Here is a 20,337-nt window from a genome sequence, read left to right as displayed (position 1 = left end):
ATTATTATTATGTACCTCGAATCAGTAAGAATTTGATTTATATTTCAAGACTTATTGATGATGGTTATAGTATTTCATTGATAATGATTTGATCATTAGTTATGGTGGCAAATTTGTTACTTCTAGTTATAGAGTGAATGGTTTACATTTCGTCAAATCAATCTTAAATGAATCCAGTAATTCCAGTATGACTATTAGTGTTACGAAACAAAAGTGATCTTCTAATAACCAAATTTATTTCTAGCATCTTAAGCTAGGCCACATTGGGGGTATATAGGATTTACAAATTAGTAAATGATGGTCTTGTTGAGAGCCTTGAGGTTCAACCTTATCTAACCTATGAACCCTGCCTACAAGGCAAGATGGCTAAGAAGCCCTTCCCTAAGAAGGGAGGTAGAGCTAGTGGTATATTGGATCTCATCCATCCGGATGTGTGTGGACCATGGTTTGAGGTATCGGATTGAATCGGCCGATTTTGACCGGATCGGATTGGTATCATAAGCTTAGGGGGTCAGTTCATATCATTCCTTGAATATTCAACATTCAAAATCGTCACATCACTCATCAATTTGCTGGGGCAGTGGGGATAGAGATAATATGTATGTGGAGATGATGTATCTGGAAATTAGTACACACATTAACATGGGTATAAATGGGATTGTTCCACTTACACATAAGTGGGGCCATTTCAATTTTGAAGGCCGGCCTCCTTCCAATCCAACCCGTCTTTTATTTATTTATTTCTTTATGCTATCAATGTTGAGTAGATAAGAAAGTAGGAATAAGAGGTAGAGAATGGAGTTTGTTGTTTCAGAGACTACCATAGTTTTTAAGATCCGTTTGAGTAGAAGAAGCGTTTGCTTTCGTTCGTGTCTGAGTTGATCGACTGCTATTCCTCTTCTTTGATCATCTTCATTCAGGTATCATTCACCTTTCTTTTTCTTTTCCCTCCCTTTCTCCTTTGTTTCAGTGCTTTTCTTAATTAATTAAGCTTTTTCAATTGCCCAAGGAGGTTGTTGTGAGTAGTTTCAGTTTCAGCTTCAGCGGCTTGATTCAGATTCAGATTCAGATTTCAGGCAACTCATTTATCTGATCTGATCTGATCTGAATCACTCGATCACCACAATGGCAGTTGCCATCGCATTGGCAGTTGTTGTTGAACCTATTACTGAATTGGTGAAGGCTGTGATTTCTCCCTTTTTGCGTCATCTTGGTTATCTTGTTCAGTACAAGAGAAACGTCAATGAGCTTAGAAATCAAATGGATAAACTTGAAAAACTGAGAACAGATGTTGAGCGGTCTGTGGAAGTCGCTCGAGGACGAGGACATGAGATCAAAGAAGTGGTAAGAAGTTGGTTAGATAGAGTTGATGCTACACAGAGAGAAGTAAGAAGTTGGTTAGATGGAGTTGATGATGCCGCCACAGTACTACTACTTCAAGAGAACAAGGGATGCTGCTGCTTCCAATGGGACTGTGGCCGTGCTCATTATCGTGTGGACAAAGAAGCAAAAAGGAAGACCATCGATGTAGTCATTAATCTCCTAAAGGAAGCTGGCCAATTTGATGCCTCTGTGTCAATTCCTCCTCCACCTCCTCCTGGCATAGAATCCATGCCGTCAATGCTTGATTTCCAAGCTTTTGAGCCCACCAAGTTGGCGATGGAGCAAATTATAGAAGCATTGGTGGACAAGAAGTTCAACTTCATCGGAGTTTATGGGATGGGTGGGGTCGGTAAGACGACCATGATGAATGAATTGGCAAAGAAACTTAAAAACGAAGGGGTCTTTGATCAGATTGTGATGGTCACCGTATCTCAAAACATTATTTTGAATAAGATTCAAGCTGATATTGCAGAGAACCTTGGGTTTAAATTTGAGGAAGCAAATGAATCGGTAAGAGCAAGACGTTTATCTGCAAGAATTGAGCAAGAGAAACGAATCCTCATAATCTTGGACGATCTATGGGAACCACTTAAATTAACCGATATTGGAATTCTCTATGGATACAGAGTGATCGGCGACATAATTGGCGGCAACGATGAAAGAAGAGGATGCAATAATTGCAGCGTTATTATCACAACAAGATTCTTAGAAGTTTGCGATCAAATGAATACCCAATACAATGTTGAAGTGAAGGTATTACCGGAGGCAGATGCATGGAAGCTATTTGGAATGAGCGTAGGTGCTGATCGAGTGGACTCCTCCTCAGAGCTGAATGAAGTGGCCAAGGAAGTTGTTAAAGAATGTGGGGGTTTGCTAGTGGCACTTGTTACGGTTGGAAAGGCACTACGAAATAAGGACTGGACGGTATGGGTTGACGCACTTGCCCAACTGAAGAGGTCAATCCCATCGAGAATTCCAGGTATGGAAAAACAAGTATTCTCCTCCATAAAATTGAGTTATGATTATCTTGAAAGCGAGGAAACACAACGTTGCTTCTTGTTTTGTTGTTTATTTCCTGAAGACTTTATTATTTCTGAGGATGATTTGATTCCTTATGTGTGGGCTGAGGATATATTTGAAGCAATTGAAAACATGAAAGAAGCCTGAAATAGGTTGCATACGGTGTTGGACACACTTAAGCGATCAAGTTTGTTGTTAAATGTTAGTTATCCTTTGAGATTCGAAAGTGTTAGGATGCACGATACCGTTCGCGATGTGGCCATTTGGATTGCATCACAGGAAGACCAACATGGCTTTGTTGTAAAAGCTAAAAGTGGACTGGAGGAGTGGCCAAATATGGTGAACCTGAGAAATTGCAAGCGACTCTCGCTAATGCAAAATGAAATCAATACGTTCCCTGAACAGATGGGTTATTGCTCCCAACTCGTGACCATATCATTACTGGATAATCAATCTTTGAGGGAAATCCCTGATGGATGTTTTGAGGGTATGAAATCACTCAAAGTCCTAGATCTCCGAAATACAAATATTGTTTCAATACCATCGTCATTCTCATTATTAACAGAGCAGCTTCGAGTGTTGCATCTAAATATAGTTGAGTCTTCTTTAGATTTATCATTGGTTTGGAGTATGAAGAAACTTGAAATACTCGACCTAAGTGGCTCCAACTTAAGGATTTTGCCACAAGAAATAGGGGGATTGACAAATCTAAAGTCTTTGGATTTGTCAAGAAACTCTGGATTGATTATTCCCCCAAAAGTCCTGTCGATGTTATCTCGGTTAGAAGAACTCCACATGTTGGAAAGCTTTGATGAGTGGGAGGCTGATGAAGGATCAAAAAAAGATGGTAGTAGTAGCAGTAGTAAGGCTTGTTTGTCTGAGGTGACATCCTTGACTCGTTTGACAAGGCTTGAATTAGTGGTATCAAACATAGAATGCCTCATGAGTTCCAACACCACTATCTCATTGGGTGCACAAAACTTGACCAATTTTTTTATTGGGTGCCCATTCAATCAGAGGTGGAACACGAAATCATCGTTTAAATATTATATGCCCACCGAAGGTAATTATGAAGCTACGATGTTATTTTGGAAAATAAAAATCCCTAATAAACTTTCCAATTGGGTTAAGATGTTGTTGGGACGAACAAAGCGTCTAATTCTCCATGAGTGCCATGGTCCAAAAACCATTTATCCACAACTTAGTGGACGGGGGAGTGGTCTAAACAACTTACGAAAGCTCATAATTCTAAAATGTGAGGATGTGGAGCATATTTTGATTGTTGATCATCATCATCATCATCATCATCATCAAGAAGGGGTCCCGGCCCCTATACTCGCATTCAACAGGTTGGAAATATTATGGTTAAGAGATGTAAGGAACTTGAGGAAAATCTGCCATGGACCTTTTCAAAAGGGGACCCTGGAGAACCTAAGGTTCCTATATATTGAGAGATGTTCCAATTTGAAGCACATCTTTCAAATGAGTATGGCTCAGGGTCTCCCACAATTAGAAGAAATTTCAATTGGTGACTGCAATGATTTAGAGGAAATATTTATGAAGAATGAACGCGGAGAAGACGAGGAGGAAGGTAAGGTGGTGGTGGTGGTGCTTCCTCGATTAAAGTTTCTTGGATTGAGTTCATTGCCAAACTTCTCAACGGTATGCCGAGGGGTACTATCACTCCATGGTTCAATAAAATTCCCAGTCTTAGAAGAATTGAACATTAAGGAATGCCCTAATTTGAGAAGGCTCCCTATAAGTTCAAGTCCGGAGAGCACACCAAGACTAAGAGAGATCTACGTACAAGAAAGATGGTTCAATCAGTTGGAGTGGGATGAACCAAGTGACAAACTGCACCTTCAACAACGGGTTCAGGTATGCATTAATTTCTTAATATCTATTCAATTTTATTTTTTTTTAAATAAAAAAATATATATATTTTCCGTCAAAAGTCTCCATTATTTGTTTGGTTAATTTTTAGAGCCATCCATCCAACAGGTTAAATTCGTGTCCTGGTCAGTATAAGGCCACAGATCAAGCAAGAATGTCGTTTCCGCGTTAACTTCAAGATTAAGGTGTGTAAGCTTAATTGAACTTTCTCTACCTTCCAATAATGATTTTGCTTCAAATCCCTTTTAATTGGTTAGCAATATACATATTTATATACATCTTCCATGTCGCAGTTCTTTTCTTGCTATAGACGCGGGGTATCTTCATGTACGTGAGCGTGCGTGAATGACTCACAGTCGTTCAGATGGAATCCAATCTGTGAGAATATTCCATCTGAACTACTGTGAGTCATTCACGTATGCTCACATACATGAAGATTCACCAGACTCGCATTTCTCTCTCTCTATAAAATCCTAGATCAACTTGTATCTAGGACTGACGTACGTACAAAATTCGGCTAGCTAATCCTACCTAAATTAACCTAATTAGACTAATGAAAAGATTTATGTTATTACCACATGCAACAAATTCAATTTTATACGATAGCCCTATTAATTAGGTGCATATCAAGTTGTGTTGATTCTTCATGTGCATATGCATAATTTTGCACATATTGATGCTCTTTCCCGTTGATTAGTTACCCTACTTTGAAAATCAAAACTCAGGCTGATATAATTGTATAATCATGTCCAAGGCTGATTAATGTTTTGTGTTTATTGTGGCATGTATGGATTTTGGTGTTTCAGAATATGCTCAGGAGACGGAAATTAGGGGGACTGCAACAAGGTCTTCGACGTGCGCTTAAGTTGGAATGGGAAGATGTAGAGGTTTGGACAGATTGCAAGAATGTGGTTGACTGTTTAACCCAGAATTCTCGAGCTGAATGACATTGGGAGTTAATCTCTCTTCTGCATGATATTGCTTTTTTCATCTCAAATAATAGGGTTTGTAATATTTAAGAAGATGGATACATTGATGGTTTCGATAGCCCACATGGCCTATAACTACTAAAATTTCCAGAACTAGGAACAAATCGACTCACGATTTGCATGATGTTTTATTTTCTCAGTTTTTCTAATAATATCTTTTTAATCAAACTATAATATTTGTGTCCAAAGCTACTTGAGCCTACCTAATTAATTTTTAGAAAGCAATTTTCTGCACGGGAGTGTGGCCTACGCCAGCACTCCCATGTTTCTATCTCTCTCCTCCTTAAAACAAGGGGGCAAAGATGTCTTTTCATATGGAGAGGAGAGAGATAGACTCATGGGAATACTGGCATAGGCCACACTCCCGGACAGAGATCTTTTTCCCTTAATTTTTTTATGTTTTTTTTTTCCATTGTTTATGTGTCATGCATCATTGCAATGTTTGACTATTAGATATTACTACTCATAAGCTTGGCATGACATTAATTTGATCTTCAATCTTTCTAAAGAATTTGAATGCCATCCCATGAGGCAATACATTTTCTATGTCAAGAAGAGGCACCAAGGAGAGTGTAATTGCTACCTGCAAAGACCCCCTGCTCTCCTTTGTCTACACTGCCATGTGCTTGCCACCCGCTAACTTACCTGGAGCAGGCAGCGTGCCTATCCCTTCCTATTGATTATGTAAAGAAAGCTTAAATTTTAGATTTTTTTTTTTTTTGTGTATGATATAATATTATGAACATATTATCTTCTATGTATAACTGCAAAATTTTTTTTTTCCATGCATACACCATACATAATTGGCTTGATTAATCTTATAAGCAATACAAACATGTAGAGGATTACATTCACAAATACGGAATGCATACTTAATATTCATATGCTGCTTATACATAATAGATGTTGGTAGAGATATCAGCTAGAAAACATAGTACGTACAAAACATAGATAATAGCTCAAACTAACAAAATACACATCCATGCGTACTTGTTATCTCAAGTGTATAAATTTAATTTCAGATTTTCTTTAATCGTCGTTCGAGTTTTAAAGATAAGGACACAATACTGAGAAGGAACAACCTTCAACCAGCATAAGCATCTGTAACTCAAGGTCAACACAAGCATCAAGCAAAATCTCATTCATGGTGCACTAGGGCAACAGGGCTTGGATTTAAATCCAATTATTATTGCAATTAACACCCTGCTTTCTCCCTTTTTTTTTTTTTTTTTTTTTGGATGAATGAAAATTATATTCAATGAAGCATAGAGAATATTTTATCTCTGTGTCAAAAAAAGAATATTTTATCTCAAAAAAATAAAAGGAGAAAGAACATGAAAAAATAATAAAAAATTATAAGGAAAAAAACAAAACAACAGACTAACCTACAATCAAATAAAGCTTACGAGAGACCACCCAAAGAGGAATCAACCACGAACAACCAATCACCTAATTATAAAGTTGATCTTCTTCCATTTATATATTATAGAGAGGTATGGGAGGAACCACCCAATTCCCGCTTTGATTGTATAAAACAAATGAAGGACTCTCCCGACCCAAATTGACATCATTAGACCCAAATCCTTTCCTACCATTAACACAAGAAAACATTGTCATCCATACTAGGATCTGTTACATCTGTGCCCAAAAATCCGGGTTAATTCGAGCTTTGGTTGTAGGTCCTGATCTCCGTCATAGTTGCCAATGCATTGTGGTGTTTTGATCAAGTGATCGAAAGAGATGCAGGTACCTCGAGGGTGAGGATGTACGCACCTGTAAAGAGATGGGTACCTTCCCCATGTAGCTGTGTACTGTACACTCTCAAGTGTACAAACAATATTAAGTATTTTCCCTTCCATGTCCAATGCAACCCGATCCAATAAGGTTGTGGGATTGTCGTCTTATTTTAATAATATTTTATTCTGCAGGACCCGTATACCCCCGCTGTAATTCGGTTACTATTATACCAACACGGCCAGATTTCACCTACAGTCCACATTATTTAACCGAGTCATGTATGTGGGCCCCACATGGACCTATCGGCCATTTAATCCATTTTAGTTCCAATAAGGCCAAGCAAACAAGCCTTGGAGGACTAAAGTCATAAAAATGAGTTTGATTCTCATATGGCCAGCCAAACGGGCCTTAGAGGCCTAAACATATATATAGGATCTCATTCTCAACTCTCAACTTCATTCTCTCATTCCATCCTTAGAAATCAACCTACTCTAGAGAAGTGAAAGAGGAGAAGAAGAAGGAATCGGTCATGCCTTGCTGCTGAACTACTGTTACCCTAGTGATCCTACTCAAGTTCATCTCAAGTTAAGAGCCTCTAGCTAAATCCCTTCTTTTCTTGATGAATTCACTAGTGCATGAAGCAACCCAACTTCTTAGAAGCCCTAGATCATCATGCATGGTCTTATTCATCATATTGGAACTGAATCTAAACTAGATGGTAAGGTTCAAGTCCAAGAGCAGCATGATTAAGGGTGTCAAAAGCAAATCAAAACCGTTTACTAGAATCGAACCGAGTCGTTTAAACCGAAACTATGAAACCGTTTAATAAATGGTTCGATTATGACTTCAAAATTGAGGCCGTTTAGTTAAACGGTTTGAATCGAATCGGACAGTTTAATACTCTTAAATGTACATAAATATGCCAAAATCAAATAGAAACCGTTTACCGACCCGAACTAAACCATTTCATAAATGGTTCGGTTATGGTTTCAAAACTAAGGCCATTTAATTAAATGATTTGAACCAAACCGAACCGTTTAAACAAAATCGGACCGTTTAGCACCCTTGAGCATGATCGACATAAATTCTGCCCAATTCTGAGTTTAAACTTAAATTCTTGCTTAATTCCTTTAAAAACTATTAACCTCTTTAATTGAGCCATGCAATTGGATTGATATAACCCAATTGCCATGTTGGTCATCTTCCCTAAGCTGTTCAGACCATCTACACCTTAAAAATGGTGAACTCATAGTAAAAAACCCCCAAAATTTGAGCACAGAAACACCACCGGATGGTTAGGCCTAACTCAGACGGGTCGACTGGTCCCTAGTGAGCTTAACCATCCGGTTAATCTTGTGATGCTCTATTTCAACCTTGTATGCTGGAATTTGGTCCTGAACACCCTAATTAGATTCTAATCCCCCTATAAGACCTAACTAACCCTTGTGCAACTAATTAAGCTAAGGCAAAAACCTTCTTGGGAATAACCTAATAACTACATGCATGACCAAATAAACTATATGCATAGCCTAATTAATCTAATTAGACCTAAATGTTGTACCTTGGTTCTAAACCCCGTACAAGGCCTAATTACCCATGTAAGGCCTAACTAACAACCTATACAATTAAACTAAGGTATAAACACACTAGGATTAACCCTTAACTATTTAATTTACCTAATTAGTCTATTGTGTTATCCAATTAGGGAAGGAATCACTTATACACGAAGAAGCTTATCGAAGTTCAAATTTGGAATCCTTATCGAACTGTTTGACAGATCAGGGTGAGTGGCATGGATATTGATTTTGTTTTAAATAGTGTTTTAAATTAAATCATTTGCTTGTCAATCATGCATGAACACTATACATGAAATCTTGCAATTAAGTTCTGTTATGTATAGATGTGCATGTCTCAGTATATTTACTTGATAATTTGGATATCCTATTGAGTGCATATTATATTCTTGCATTCATGTTACCTTAATTCTTTTATTTACTTATCTGAAAATTTATAGTTTATATGAGTTTATGCTTTAATTCTTTTCACTTACTTGTTTCCGGATGATTGGAGATGTATTGTTGAATTTATGATTATGCATTGAGCTTTCATAAATGGTATTGATATAGAGTAGGCGTCGTAGTCGGCTTGGAAGTGAAGGGCATGGTACGCCGTAATATGGAATGTGGAAGCACTGTGCATTTCATACTACGCCATGTAGAAATGCATATGGCTAGGTAAAATCACAATCTTATGTTATGACCCTTACCAACAGGGGTTTAGGTGTTGGTAGCCATAGCTCTCTATTGTTTGAGGAGTATGAAGGGTTGCTAAGTTGCTAGAGCACCAAGGTAGGGTTGGCTATGGTTATTGGGGTCTGCCAGATGGGTGGTTTATAGTCCATGACCTAAGCGGGCTCTGATGTTAGGTGGATAAAAGTTAGAATTGAACCTCATGCATACAGGTTCATATGTATTGTGTATGTTTGAATGGTTTTATTTCACTTATTGGGCTCAGTAGAGCTCACCCCGTGGAATTCCCTCTTTTCTAGATGATCTTGTAGGTGGACATAGATCTGCGTAGGAAGATCCTGTCAAATCAAGAGCTGATGGTGATTACGATTACTAGAAAATGGACCCCGAGGGGCATGATCCAAGTTGTGTTTGTGACTACTGTTCTAGTCTGTGACGCAGTCTAATGGATCAGACGCCTTATACTTTCTGATGTGTTCTTTTTGAGTACCCCTTTTTGAGTAGATAGGAATTCTACTGTACAACTTAGTAAAGTTAACATAATTACTTTTGTGTAGTTAACTTCTACCGTAATTATTGTAAAACTTGAACACTGTACTTTGTATATAATTACTGGGCCTACCACGTAGAAATTCTGATATATATTGTATATTTGTATCTAAGATCTTCTTTTCTACTGCATTTGATTTTGTTTTGTGGTGGCAGTTTGAGTTGGAATACTGCGTATGAGATCCTGTGGTTGTCAAGGTGTCGTTGACATCCGGTCACATTAGCCCTCCTAGGCGGGGTGTGACAGGATCGCTCCATAGAGTATCAATGACATGGTCACAACCTAGGTCCATAGGAGAATCACAGCCCTAAAAAACACCCTCAGGTCTCACAGCTCCTTCATCGTTGAGGTCACTCCGAGTCAGACTAATAACATCCCTATCTTCCACAATTGTTGAAACAGAACTTGAGATCACCAAATTCTTCAACAGAGAGGAGTCTTTAAGTTTGCCGGTTTTGACGCCCACGTCCATAGCTCCTAGACCCAATCTCGGAGGAGGAGGCTTGGGGCTCCCTCGAATTTTACTTTAAGTTGTACGGTATCGGTATGTACTATCGGTATCAACCTCCATATTGATACTATATTGTACCGAGTACGGTACCATTTTCCTATACTATCACAATTCGATATAGTACAAAATGAGTAATTCGTTATGGTATCGATTCGATAAACGGTTTCGATACCGAATTGGCACCCTTAAGCCAAGGAAATGGAATAATTCACTTCCCCTTTAGATTCATAAATACCCTCCTAGGTTTTAGTATTTTCCAAGGTACCCTTTCAGATCCCATTTCTTTGGCAGCAGGCTACCCAGGTGGTAGGTTTAGTGGTGGATAGTATTCACACTTAAAATGTACACCTTGTTCTCGTTTTTCTTTTGAAAAAGTAGCTTTTGGGTTTGAATAATTGACGCTACGGGACCCTAACATGTGATTTGGGACCCTACCGTCCTCTATGCCACCATGGGAATTGAAAGACTTTTTAGTTTTACTGGACTTTTTTTTCGAAAGTAAGTTTTGATGTCGGTTGGATACATATGTGAACGAAAAACTTTTCTCCAAAGTCTATTGCTGTGTTTTTCGTTTGCAAGCTTTTGTTAATTAATTAAAAATATTAACTTAATACCTAAATTTTGAATAATGATAATGTCCTCCCCTAGTTTCCTAAGATTCTATCAACTGTGTCCTAATCGTTAAAAAATGCCATTAAGTGATGAAGTGGCATGTACAAAATTTAAAAAACCCTAAAATACCTTTAATGTAACTCTATTTCAATTTTACCCTCCCCTACTTTCCCTTTTACCTCTTCTTTTCACACTTATATCCAACATGGTAGGTTGGATTAGGGCTGAAATTTTTGGGCAGGAAGAACCTAGGGTCTCCTGTTTACCTGTCAACCTTCAAGACCAACAGAATTTGCCAACTGGCAAAACAATTTATTGAAAAACATGGAAGTACACAAAGGATCCATGGATCACTATGGGCCTACATTATAACATTTCTGTTTCTGAGTCATGTTTCTATTCTAGAAATGACATTTTGTATTTCTGTTACTGGGCCAAATTTATGGGCAAAAATACGTGTTTGATAACACATAATAATTTTTAGGGAGAATGTTCTCTGTGCCGGGGGCGCAGGCTCCGCCCAGACACATGGGGGTGGGTGCAATGACCACCCTGCCCCCTAAGTGGCAAGCCCATGTGTCTGGGTGCAGCTTGCGCTATGGCACAGAGAACATGAGCCCTAATTTTTATTTCTGGGCAAAAAAAGGAAATAAAAACGCGTTTGTTATGCACAATCATTTCTGTTTCTAGAACAGAGGAGGGAGTTCACTGGAGAAGAAAAAGGAGAAGAGTTGCAAGTTTCTTTGAATCTTCACCATTTCCCCATGAAGTGAGCCGACGGCGGCGACGGTGGCGATGCTGCCAGCGGAGTTGCAGGAAAGGGGTGGGGTATTTTAGGTTGAAGATGAAAGAAGGGTAGTATTGTAAATTTAATTCTAATGTTTTAGTACAAGGGTAAAATAGTCATTTCACACCAATAACTAACAGCAGTCTAGCACCGTTAATGTGGAGGGGGACATTTGAATTTTTAAAAAAATCAGGGGGTGATCTGAGTTTCGATTGAAAATTAGGGGGTGATCTGTAATTTATCTTATTAAAAATAATTTTTGAATTTTTTGTTCGAATAATTTAAAAAAAATAAATAAATCTCGGTTCTGAATTCAAATTTTATTTTATCTGCTTTTTTAACCAGCTTTTTTATCGAATTCTTAAATTAACAAAACAAATTATTCTGAATAATTCTCCATTGGAATAATTCACCAATCCGAATTTACTAACTAGGGCTCCAATAGCTTTTTGGGTTTGATAATTCAGGCTAGGGGACCCTAATATGGAATCTTGGGTCCAATGGACCATGGGAATTCAAAGATTTTTTAGTTTGATTTGATGCCTTTTTTTTAAATTAATTGAAAGACTTGGTTTGATTTGATGCCTTTACTCATTCATTGCACTTTACCTTTTTCCAAAGTAAGCTTGGATGGATGTCGGTTGGATGCATATGTGAAGAAGGAAAACTTACTTTTCTCCAAGTCAAGGTCAAGTCGATTGCTCTATTTTTGTCATTTGCAAGATTTTGCTAATTACCTTTTCTCGCCAAAAGAGGTTGTTGTGAGTGGTTTCAGATTCAGCGGCTTGATTTAGATTCAGATTTCAGGTATCATTTACCTATCTGAATCACTGACCACCACAATGCCAGTTCTGGCGGCCGCATTATCAGCTGTTGGTGGACTAATTAGTGTTGTGACTCCTCCCTTTCTGCGACATCTTGGTTTTCTTGTTCATTACAAAACAAAAATCAATGAGCTTAGAAACCAAATGGAAAGACTTGAAAAACTGAGAATAGATGTTGGGCAGTGTGTGGATGTCGCTCGAAGCCGAGGACAAGTGATCAAACAAGTGGTAAGTAGTTGGTTAGATACAATTGATGCCACACAGAGAGAGGTGATTGTGTTGTATGCCGCAGTTGAAGAGAACAAGGGATGCTGCCTCCAATACGACTGCGGCCGTGCTCGTTATCGTGTGGGAAAAGAAGCAAAAAGGAAGACCGATGTAGTCATTAATCTCCAAAGGGAAGGAAGCCAATTTGATAGCTCTGTGTCAATTCCTCCTCCACCTCCTCCTGGCATAGAATCCATGCCAATGCTTAATTTCCAAGCTTTTGAGCCCACCAAGTTGGCAAAGGAGCAAATTATGGAGGCATTGGGGGACAAGAAACTCAACTTCATCGGAGTTTATGGGATGGGCGGGGTCGGCAAGACGACCTTGATGAATGAATTGGCAACGAAACTGAAAAACAAAAGGTTCTTTGATCGGATTGTGATGATAACCGTGAGTCAAAACATTATTTTCAAGAAGATATTGCAGATAACTTGGGGTTCAAATTCGAGGAAGCAGATGAATCAGTAAGAGCAAGACGTTTATGGACGAGAATACAGCAAGAGAAACGAATCCTCATAATCTTGGATGATGTATGGGAACCACTGACATTAACAGATATTGGAATTCTGTATGGAGACAGAGGCGGCGACATAATTCGCAACGATGGAAGAGGAGGATACAATTGCAGCGTCATTATCACAACGAGATTCTTACAAGTGTGTGATGGAATGAATACCCAATACAATGTTGAACTGAAGGAGTTACCCGAAGCAGATGCATGGGAGCTATTTAGAATGAGCGCAGGGGGTGATCGTGTAGACTCCTCAGAGCTGTATGAGGTAGCCAGGGAAGTTGTTAAAGCATGTGGGGGTTTGCCAGTGGCACTTGTTACAGTTGGAAAAGCACTAAGAAATAGGGACCGGATCGTATGGGTTGATGCAGTCACCCAACTAAAGAAATCAATGCCATCGAGAATTCAAGGTATGGAACAAAGAGTATTTTCCTCCATAAAATTGAGTTTTGATTATCTTGAAAGCGAGGAAACACGACGTTGCTTTTTGTTTTGTTGTTTATTTCCTGAAGACTTCATTATTTCTGAGGATGATTTGCTTCCTTGTGTGTGGGCTGAGGATATATTTGAAGCAATTGAAAACATGAACGAAGCCAGAAATAGGTTGCATGCGGTGCTGGACACACTTAAGCGGTCAAGTTTGTTGTTAACTATTGATGGAAGAAATGGATGTGTTAGGATGCATGACATAATACGAGATGTGGCAATTTGGATTGCATCACAGCAAAGCCATCATGGCTTTGTTGTAAAAGCTGGAAGTGGACTTGAGGAGTGGCCAAATATGGAGAACTACCTGAGAAATTGCAAGCGACTCTCGCTAATGCAAAATGAAATCAGTAAGTTCCCCGAAAAGATGGGTTATTGCTCCCAACTTCTAACCTTATTATTACGAGATAATCAATCTCTGAGGGAAATCCCTGATGGATGTTTTGAGGGTATGATATCACTCAAAGTTCTAGATCTCCGAAACACAAATATTGTTTCAATACCATCGTCATTCTCATGGTTAACGGAGCAGCTTCGAGTGTTACATCTAAATATAGTTGAGTCTTCTTTAGATTTGTCAGTGCTTGGGAACATGAAGAAACTTGAAATTCTCAACCTAAGTGGCTCCCACGAATTAAGGATTTTGCCACAAGAAATAGGGGGATTGACAAATCTAAAGTCCTTGGATTTGTCAAGAAACTCTAGGTTGATTATTCCCCCAAAGGTTCTGTCGAGATTATCTCGCTTAGAAGAACTCTACGTATTGGAAAGCTTTGATGATTGGGAGGCTTATGAAGGATCAAAAACAGATGGTAGTAGTAGTAGTAGTAGTTGGAGTAGTAAGGCTTGTTTGTCTAAGGTGGCATCCTTGGCTCGTTTGACAAGGCTTGAATTAATTGTATCAAACATAGAATGCCTCAGTTCCAACAACACCATCTCATTGTGTGCACAAAACTTGACCCGTTTTTATATTGGATGCCCATTCAATCCAACGCGGAAGAAATTAGGGAGGGGATATGACATCCCCACCGTAGGTAATTATGAAGCTACAATGTTATTTTGGGAAATAAAAATCCCTAATGAACTTTCCAATTGGGCTAAGGTGTTGTTGGGACGAACAGAGCGTCTAATTCTCGATGAGTGCCATGGTCCAAAGACCATTTATCCACAACTTGGTGGAGAGGGAAGTGGTCTAAACAACTTAGGATATCTCCAAATTGAAAATTGCGAGGATCTGGAACATATTTTGATTGCTGATCATCATCATCATGTAGAAGAAGGGATCTCGGCCCCTCTACTCGCATTCAACAGGTTGGAAGAATTAAAGTTACATTACTTAAGGGACTTGAAGGAAGTCTGTCATGGACCTTTTCTAAAGGGGACCCTGGAGAACCTAACGATCCTAGAGATTTACAAATGTCACAATTTAAAGCACATCTTTCAGATGAGTATGGCTCAGGGTCTTCCAAAATTAGAAGATATTACAATTGGTGATTGCAATGATTTAGAGGATATATTTATGAAGAATGAGGGAGAAGACGAGGAGGAAGGGGTGGTGGTGGTGGTGGTGGTGGTGCTTCCACGATTAAGGATGCTTGAATTGTGTTCATTGCCAAACTTCTCAACAGTATGCCCCCACCACCGCCCCCGCCGAGGGGTAATATCACTCCATGATGATGATTCAATAAAAATCCCTGTCTTAGAAAGCTTGTACATTTACAATTGCCCCAATTTGAGAAGGATCCCTATAAGTCCAAGTCCGGAGAGTACACCAAGACTAAGGAGGATCTACGTAGAAGAAACATGGTTCAATCATCAGTTGGAGTGGGGTGAACCAAGTGACAAACTGCACCTTCAACGGCGAGTTCAGGTATTTAATTTGTTAATATATATTCCATTCCATCGTACGTACGTAGTTCACTATTAATTGAAAAAGATCTCTGTCCAGGAGTGTGGCCTACGCTATCACTCCCATGAATCTATCTCTCTCCTCCCCATGTGAAAAGACACTCATGCTCCCCTTGTTTTAAGGAGGAGAGAGATAAACACATGGGAGTGCTGGCGTAGGCCACACTCCCGTACAAAAAACTACTTTCCATTAAGAGAAAAAGATCTCTGTCCGGGAGTGTGGTCTATGCCAGCACTCCCATGAGTCTATCTCTCTCCTCCCCATGTGAAAAGACACTCCTACCCCCTTGTTTTAAGGAGGAGAGAGATCTAGGCCACACTCCCGTACGGAAAACTACTTCCCTTAATTTAATTAATTAGTAGCTACAACATGCTTCAATCCGATTCTACTCGACAAGATTCTCTCTCTCTCTCTCTCCATAAAACACAATATTTTTTTTGAATGGAAATAAATATTCTCACTCTCAGTATGTGGCAAAACAAACAGAAGTCTCCATTATTTGTTTAATTTTAAAGCCATCCATCCATCCAACAGGTTCAATTCTTGGAATAATAAAGCCACAGCGCAAGAATGTCGTTCCCGCGTTAACTTCAAGATTAAGGCGTGTAAGCTTTCACTTTAACTACCTTCTAATAATGATTTTGCCTTAAATATATCCCTTTTAATTGGTTAGCAATATACACATATATGTACATGCATTCATTCCATCCAGTGAACAATAACGGCTAAACTCCCCTTATTAATCTAGTTCTCTACCTAAATTAATCTAATTAGACTAATGAAAATATTTAAGTTATTACCACAATATATTCAATTTTATAATATAGCCCAAAACTTAGGTACATATCCACAGGGCATGGTGGCATTTCATGGCAACGGTTCCTTGGGTGCAATCTTATAACAAATCTTGTGATTTCGATCTCCACCGTACATTGAGTTTTGTCTTTCCCATTGATTAGTTACCCTACTCTAAAAATCACAAATTAGGCTGCTTAAGCTGTACTGATTTTCCATTGTTTATGTGTCTTGCTTCATTGCAATGCTAGTCTGTTAGAGAATTACTACTCATAAGCTTGGCATCACTTTAATTTGATCTTCAATCCATGCCATGAGGCAATACACTTTTATTTCTCAAAGAGACAATAAAGAAAGTGTAATTGCTACCTAATTATATTTCTTGTTTGGTACTTGAAACTATACAGTTCACAGAGAGCTGCTGAGTCTAAGTTTTAGACCATTTCTGTCTTTCTTTGTTTTTTTTTTCCTTTTTCTGAAACAAATTTTCTACACTTTGTTCTTCTGACTCACTAGGAAACAGACTACTAGCCATCTTTACTTTTGGGATGCTCAATTAAATGACCCTAAATGGGACTTATTTGCATCAGTTTCTTGTGCTTGGCTAGAGATAATTGTTGAGTTAATTTTCTTATACAACGAAAGTTATTTATTTATTTTTTTAATGTATTTTCTTAAGACATAATATTATAAGCATATTCCCTTCTATGCATACTGCATTTTACTTATAAAAGCTGTACAACTAATACTTATGTTTGATCCATTTCGCTTGTTTGGTAGGTTTATACAAGGTCCAAAAGATAAAAATACCAGTTTACTATAATATTTATACAAACAAAGGTGGAGACTACTTTGCTCCTTGATGACTATTTTGTATATATTGGTCTTGCAATTATACAAGGAATGAATCAACACATTCACATTAATTCTCTACTGAATGGATTGGTCTTTTTCTTTCCCAGATTTTTCTTTCTGATAAGGTTCTTTTAGAAAGAGATGAATATATGGTACCCATATGACTTGAGTTTAGAATTGAATTTTGACAAAATGCTGATAAAAGTAACAATCTCTGTCTAATTCCATCAAAAAACATTCTCCATCTAATGATTTGAAGTAAGTTCCAGAACATCTCTCCTCTGCTTTGATGGTGGTAAATAAAAGGGAAGAAAAATAAGCTGAAAAGTGGACCATAGGCTTGAAATTTACAAAGATGCTTCATCCATCCAATGGTCAGATTGGCCAAATCATTACACATGGGAGATCAAAAGTGCTATCTGGAGATACCTCTCTAAACCTACTACAAAGACCTACCACAAATTAAATGAACAAATCTAAAATTTTTTTCCTCGACACAACATTAAATAAACAAATCCTTGAGAGCTTTTAAACATTAGCAAAACTATTGAAAATGTGTGACATATGGCTGGCCAGCCACAAGTAAAGTTGGGCCTTCTCTATTGACGCACTCATGTTTGCTTCCCTTCTTCCCTTTGATTCAGCTAGAACTTTTAGAACTTAAAAAGGATCATTTTAAAGTTCAACGAGGGAAGAACATCTGCAGAATTTAGAACTCTACCTTGAGCGAGCAGGAGGCCCTTGATCAAGTTGCCAAGGTCTGATCATATTTTATGGCATGAACAGGCAGAGAGAAGGTTTCGACCAAACACTCAGTTTCAAGTTTCAACTGCCACCACATCAAGGACTCCTCCCACTTCTGTCCTTGATCATACAAAGACAAGGAGCTGCAAGTCCCAATACTCACAGCCACAACTGTATGTCTAGCTCTCTAATAAACAAATTATCAAACACCTTGTGAGCACTCACTCCAAGGTCCCTTACAATGATAGAATGTTATAAAATGTAAACCCCCAATCAAATACAATCCATAGCTAGGTATTATAACTCAATTCAACTATACCTAGTTAGATACAATAAGGGGGATTAGGGTTTACCAGAGTGAATCAATCACTTAGAAAATTCCACCAAACCAACTACACAAACACCTTCACTACCTCTATGGCTCTATTCCCCAATCACCTTGAAGCATTCCCAATGTCTGTATCCATCTTCTTCATCAATTTATGGAATTCTGGGTTGTCTTCAGGTCACACAAGCTCCATAGCAATGTTCCTCTCATTTTGTGAGCCCACAACAACTTGAACCACTCAATTTGGAGCTAAAATGGCCAAGTTAAGGCAGTGGGAAAACCAACACCTCTCGGCTAAAGAATTGGAATCTACTTGCGAGAGTACCATACACTACATTACACCGAAGTATATCGGAGATCATTTCCTCACAAGGGATTTTATAGCAAAGCTTGTGAACAGTGAACTCCAATAAGCTAAGTTGTACAAGACAAGTGCTTAGTAGACTTCAATTCAATACACTTTTCTGACTGCCTTACGTTGATATTCAATGGTTGATATTGTTTTTAATTACTTGTGCATTGCTTACAAATTGGCCTACTTCCTTCAATATGACAAATAATACTGTTTTGATCTCCCTACTAAATGGCAATAAACTGACCCGAATCAATTACCTTGAATGGAAGCAAAAGCTTCTGTTTGTCTTGAAAGCGGATAAAATTCACTATGTGCTCACTTTACCTTTACTCCCTTTGCCTCACACCACTAATAGTGAGGATTACAAGGCATGGGAAACTTTCAATGAAAAGGACGCTTTAGCGACCTGTTACATTCTTAGCTCGATTGACAAAAGCTTACAATGTGCATGTGATTACTTTAAGACTACGAAGAATGTGAGGACACACCTCGAAGAGACTTTCCGCAAACAATATCGTCTTGCACATCAGAAAATCTCTTCGACGTTGTTTTCTACCAAAATGTCTAAAGGGACCTACTCAATCCTGAATCATGATGAAGCTGAGTAAATATTTCCAAAAACTTGAATCCTTTGGGACAATCTTTGATTTTTGGTTCAAAACTGAAGAACCAAAACTGAAATCTTCACTTCACTACCTAACGCTTACAGTTCATTCATCATGAACTCCCAAATGAATAAGGTGGAGTTGAACAATGTCTCTGAGTTGACAAATATGCTTACAGAAGTAGAAAGGACACTTAAGAAGATCAAGGTAGTTGCTCTTGTCACTGAGAAGAGTTCTCAGTCTTTTAAGAGTAGGAAGAAGGCGGCGGCTAAGAAAGGAAAGTCTAAGAGCAAGGTACCAACAGTGATAGAGGGAGGGTACAGAAGAAGAAGACTAAAGTTGTAAAAGGAAACTGTTTCTACAACAGCAAGCCTGGGCACCGGAAGAGGAACCATCTTGAGTACCTTTACTACATTGAAGGACAAGGCAGAGACAACTATTTTTGAATTTTATGTTTTGACTGAATCTCATTTGCTGGTAGAACCAACTGACTTGTGGTGTGTGAACTCTGGATCCACCGCACATGTTTGCAACATGTTGCATAGGTTTCAGGGGAGCAGAAAGAAAAAAAGAGTGAGATCACCCCCAAGTATGAACTGGATATGAGGTCGACGTAGTTGCAGTTGGCACCTTTATTATCCATTTTAGTGATATTGGAACTTTAAGAGTAAATAGTTATTATTATGTATCTAGATTCTGTAAGAATTTGATTTATATTTCAAGACTTATTGATGATGGTTATAGTATTTCATTAATAATGATTTGATCATTAGTTATGGTGGCAAATTTGTTGCTTCTGGTTATAGAATGAATGGTTTGTATTTCCTCAAATCAATCTTAAATGTATCCAGTAATTCCAATATAACTATTAGTTTTACGAAACAAAAGTGATCTCCTGATAACTAAATTTATCTCTAGCATCTTAAG

At 38.3% G+C, this 20,337-nt stretch overlaps 2 protein-coding genes across 2 annotated transcripts; both read left to right on the top strand.

The window, feature by feature from the left end:
• Positions 1–1,125: 1,125 nt before the first annotated feature.
• LOC122649537 (disease resistance protein At4g27190-like) lies at positions 1,126–5,243 on the top strand. The gene is made up of 3 exons (XM_043842723.1): positions 1,126–2,544; positions 2,683–4,281; positions 5,103–5,243. The coding sequence occupies exons 1-3, from the start codon at positions 1,126–1,128 to the stop codon at positions 5,241–5,243; spliced, it is 3,159 nt and encodes a 1,052-aa protein (XP_043698658.1).
• Positions 5,244–12,573: 7,330 nt separating this feature from the next.
• On the top strand, positions 12,574–20,301 carry LOC122649533 (putative disease resistance protein At4g10780). The gene is made up of 4 exons (XM_043842719.1): positions 12,574–13,286; positions 13,403–15,689; positions 19,546–19,704; positions 20,155–20,301. The coding sequence occupies exons 1-4, from the start codon at positions 12,574–12,576 to the stop codon at positions 20,299–20,301; spliced, it is 3,306 nt and encodes a 1,101-aa protein (XP_043698654.1).
• The last annotated feature ends 36 nt before the right edge of the window (positions 20,302–20,337 follow it).

This window comes from Telopea speciosissima, chromosome 2 (assembly GCF_018873765.1).
Source record: "Telopea speciosissima isolate NSW1024214 ecotype Mountain lineage chromosome 2, Tspe_v1, whole genome shotgun sequence".
NCBI classification, from domain to species: Eukaryota; Viridiplantae; Streptophyta; class Magnoliopsida; order Proteales; family Proteaceae; genus Telopea; species Telopea speciosissima.
The sequence above is the reverse complement of the archived record's forward strand: the minus strand, read 5'-3'. Positions and strand labels throughout refer to the sequence as shown.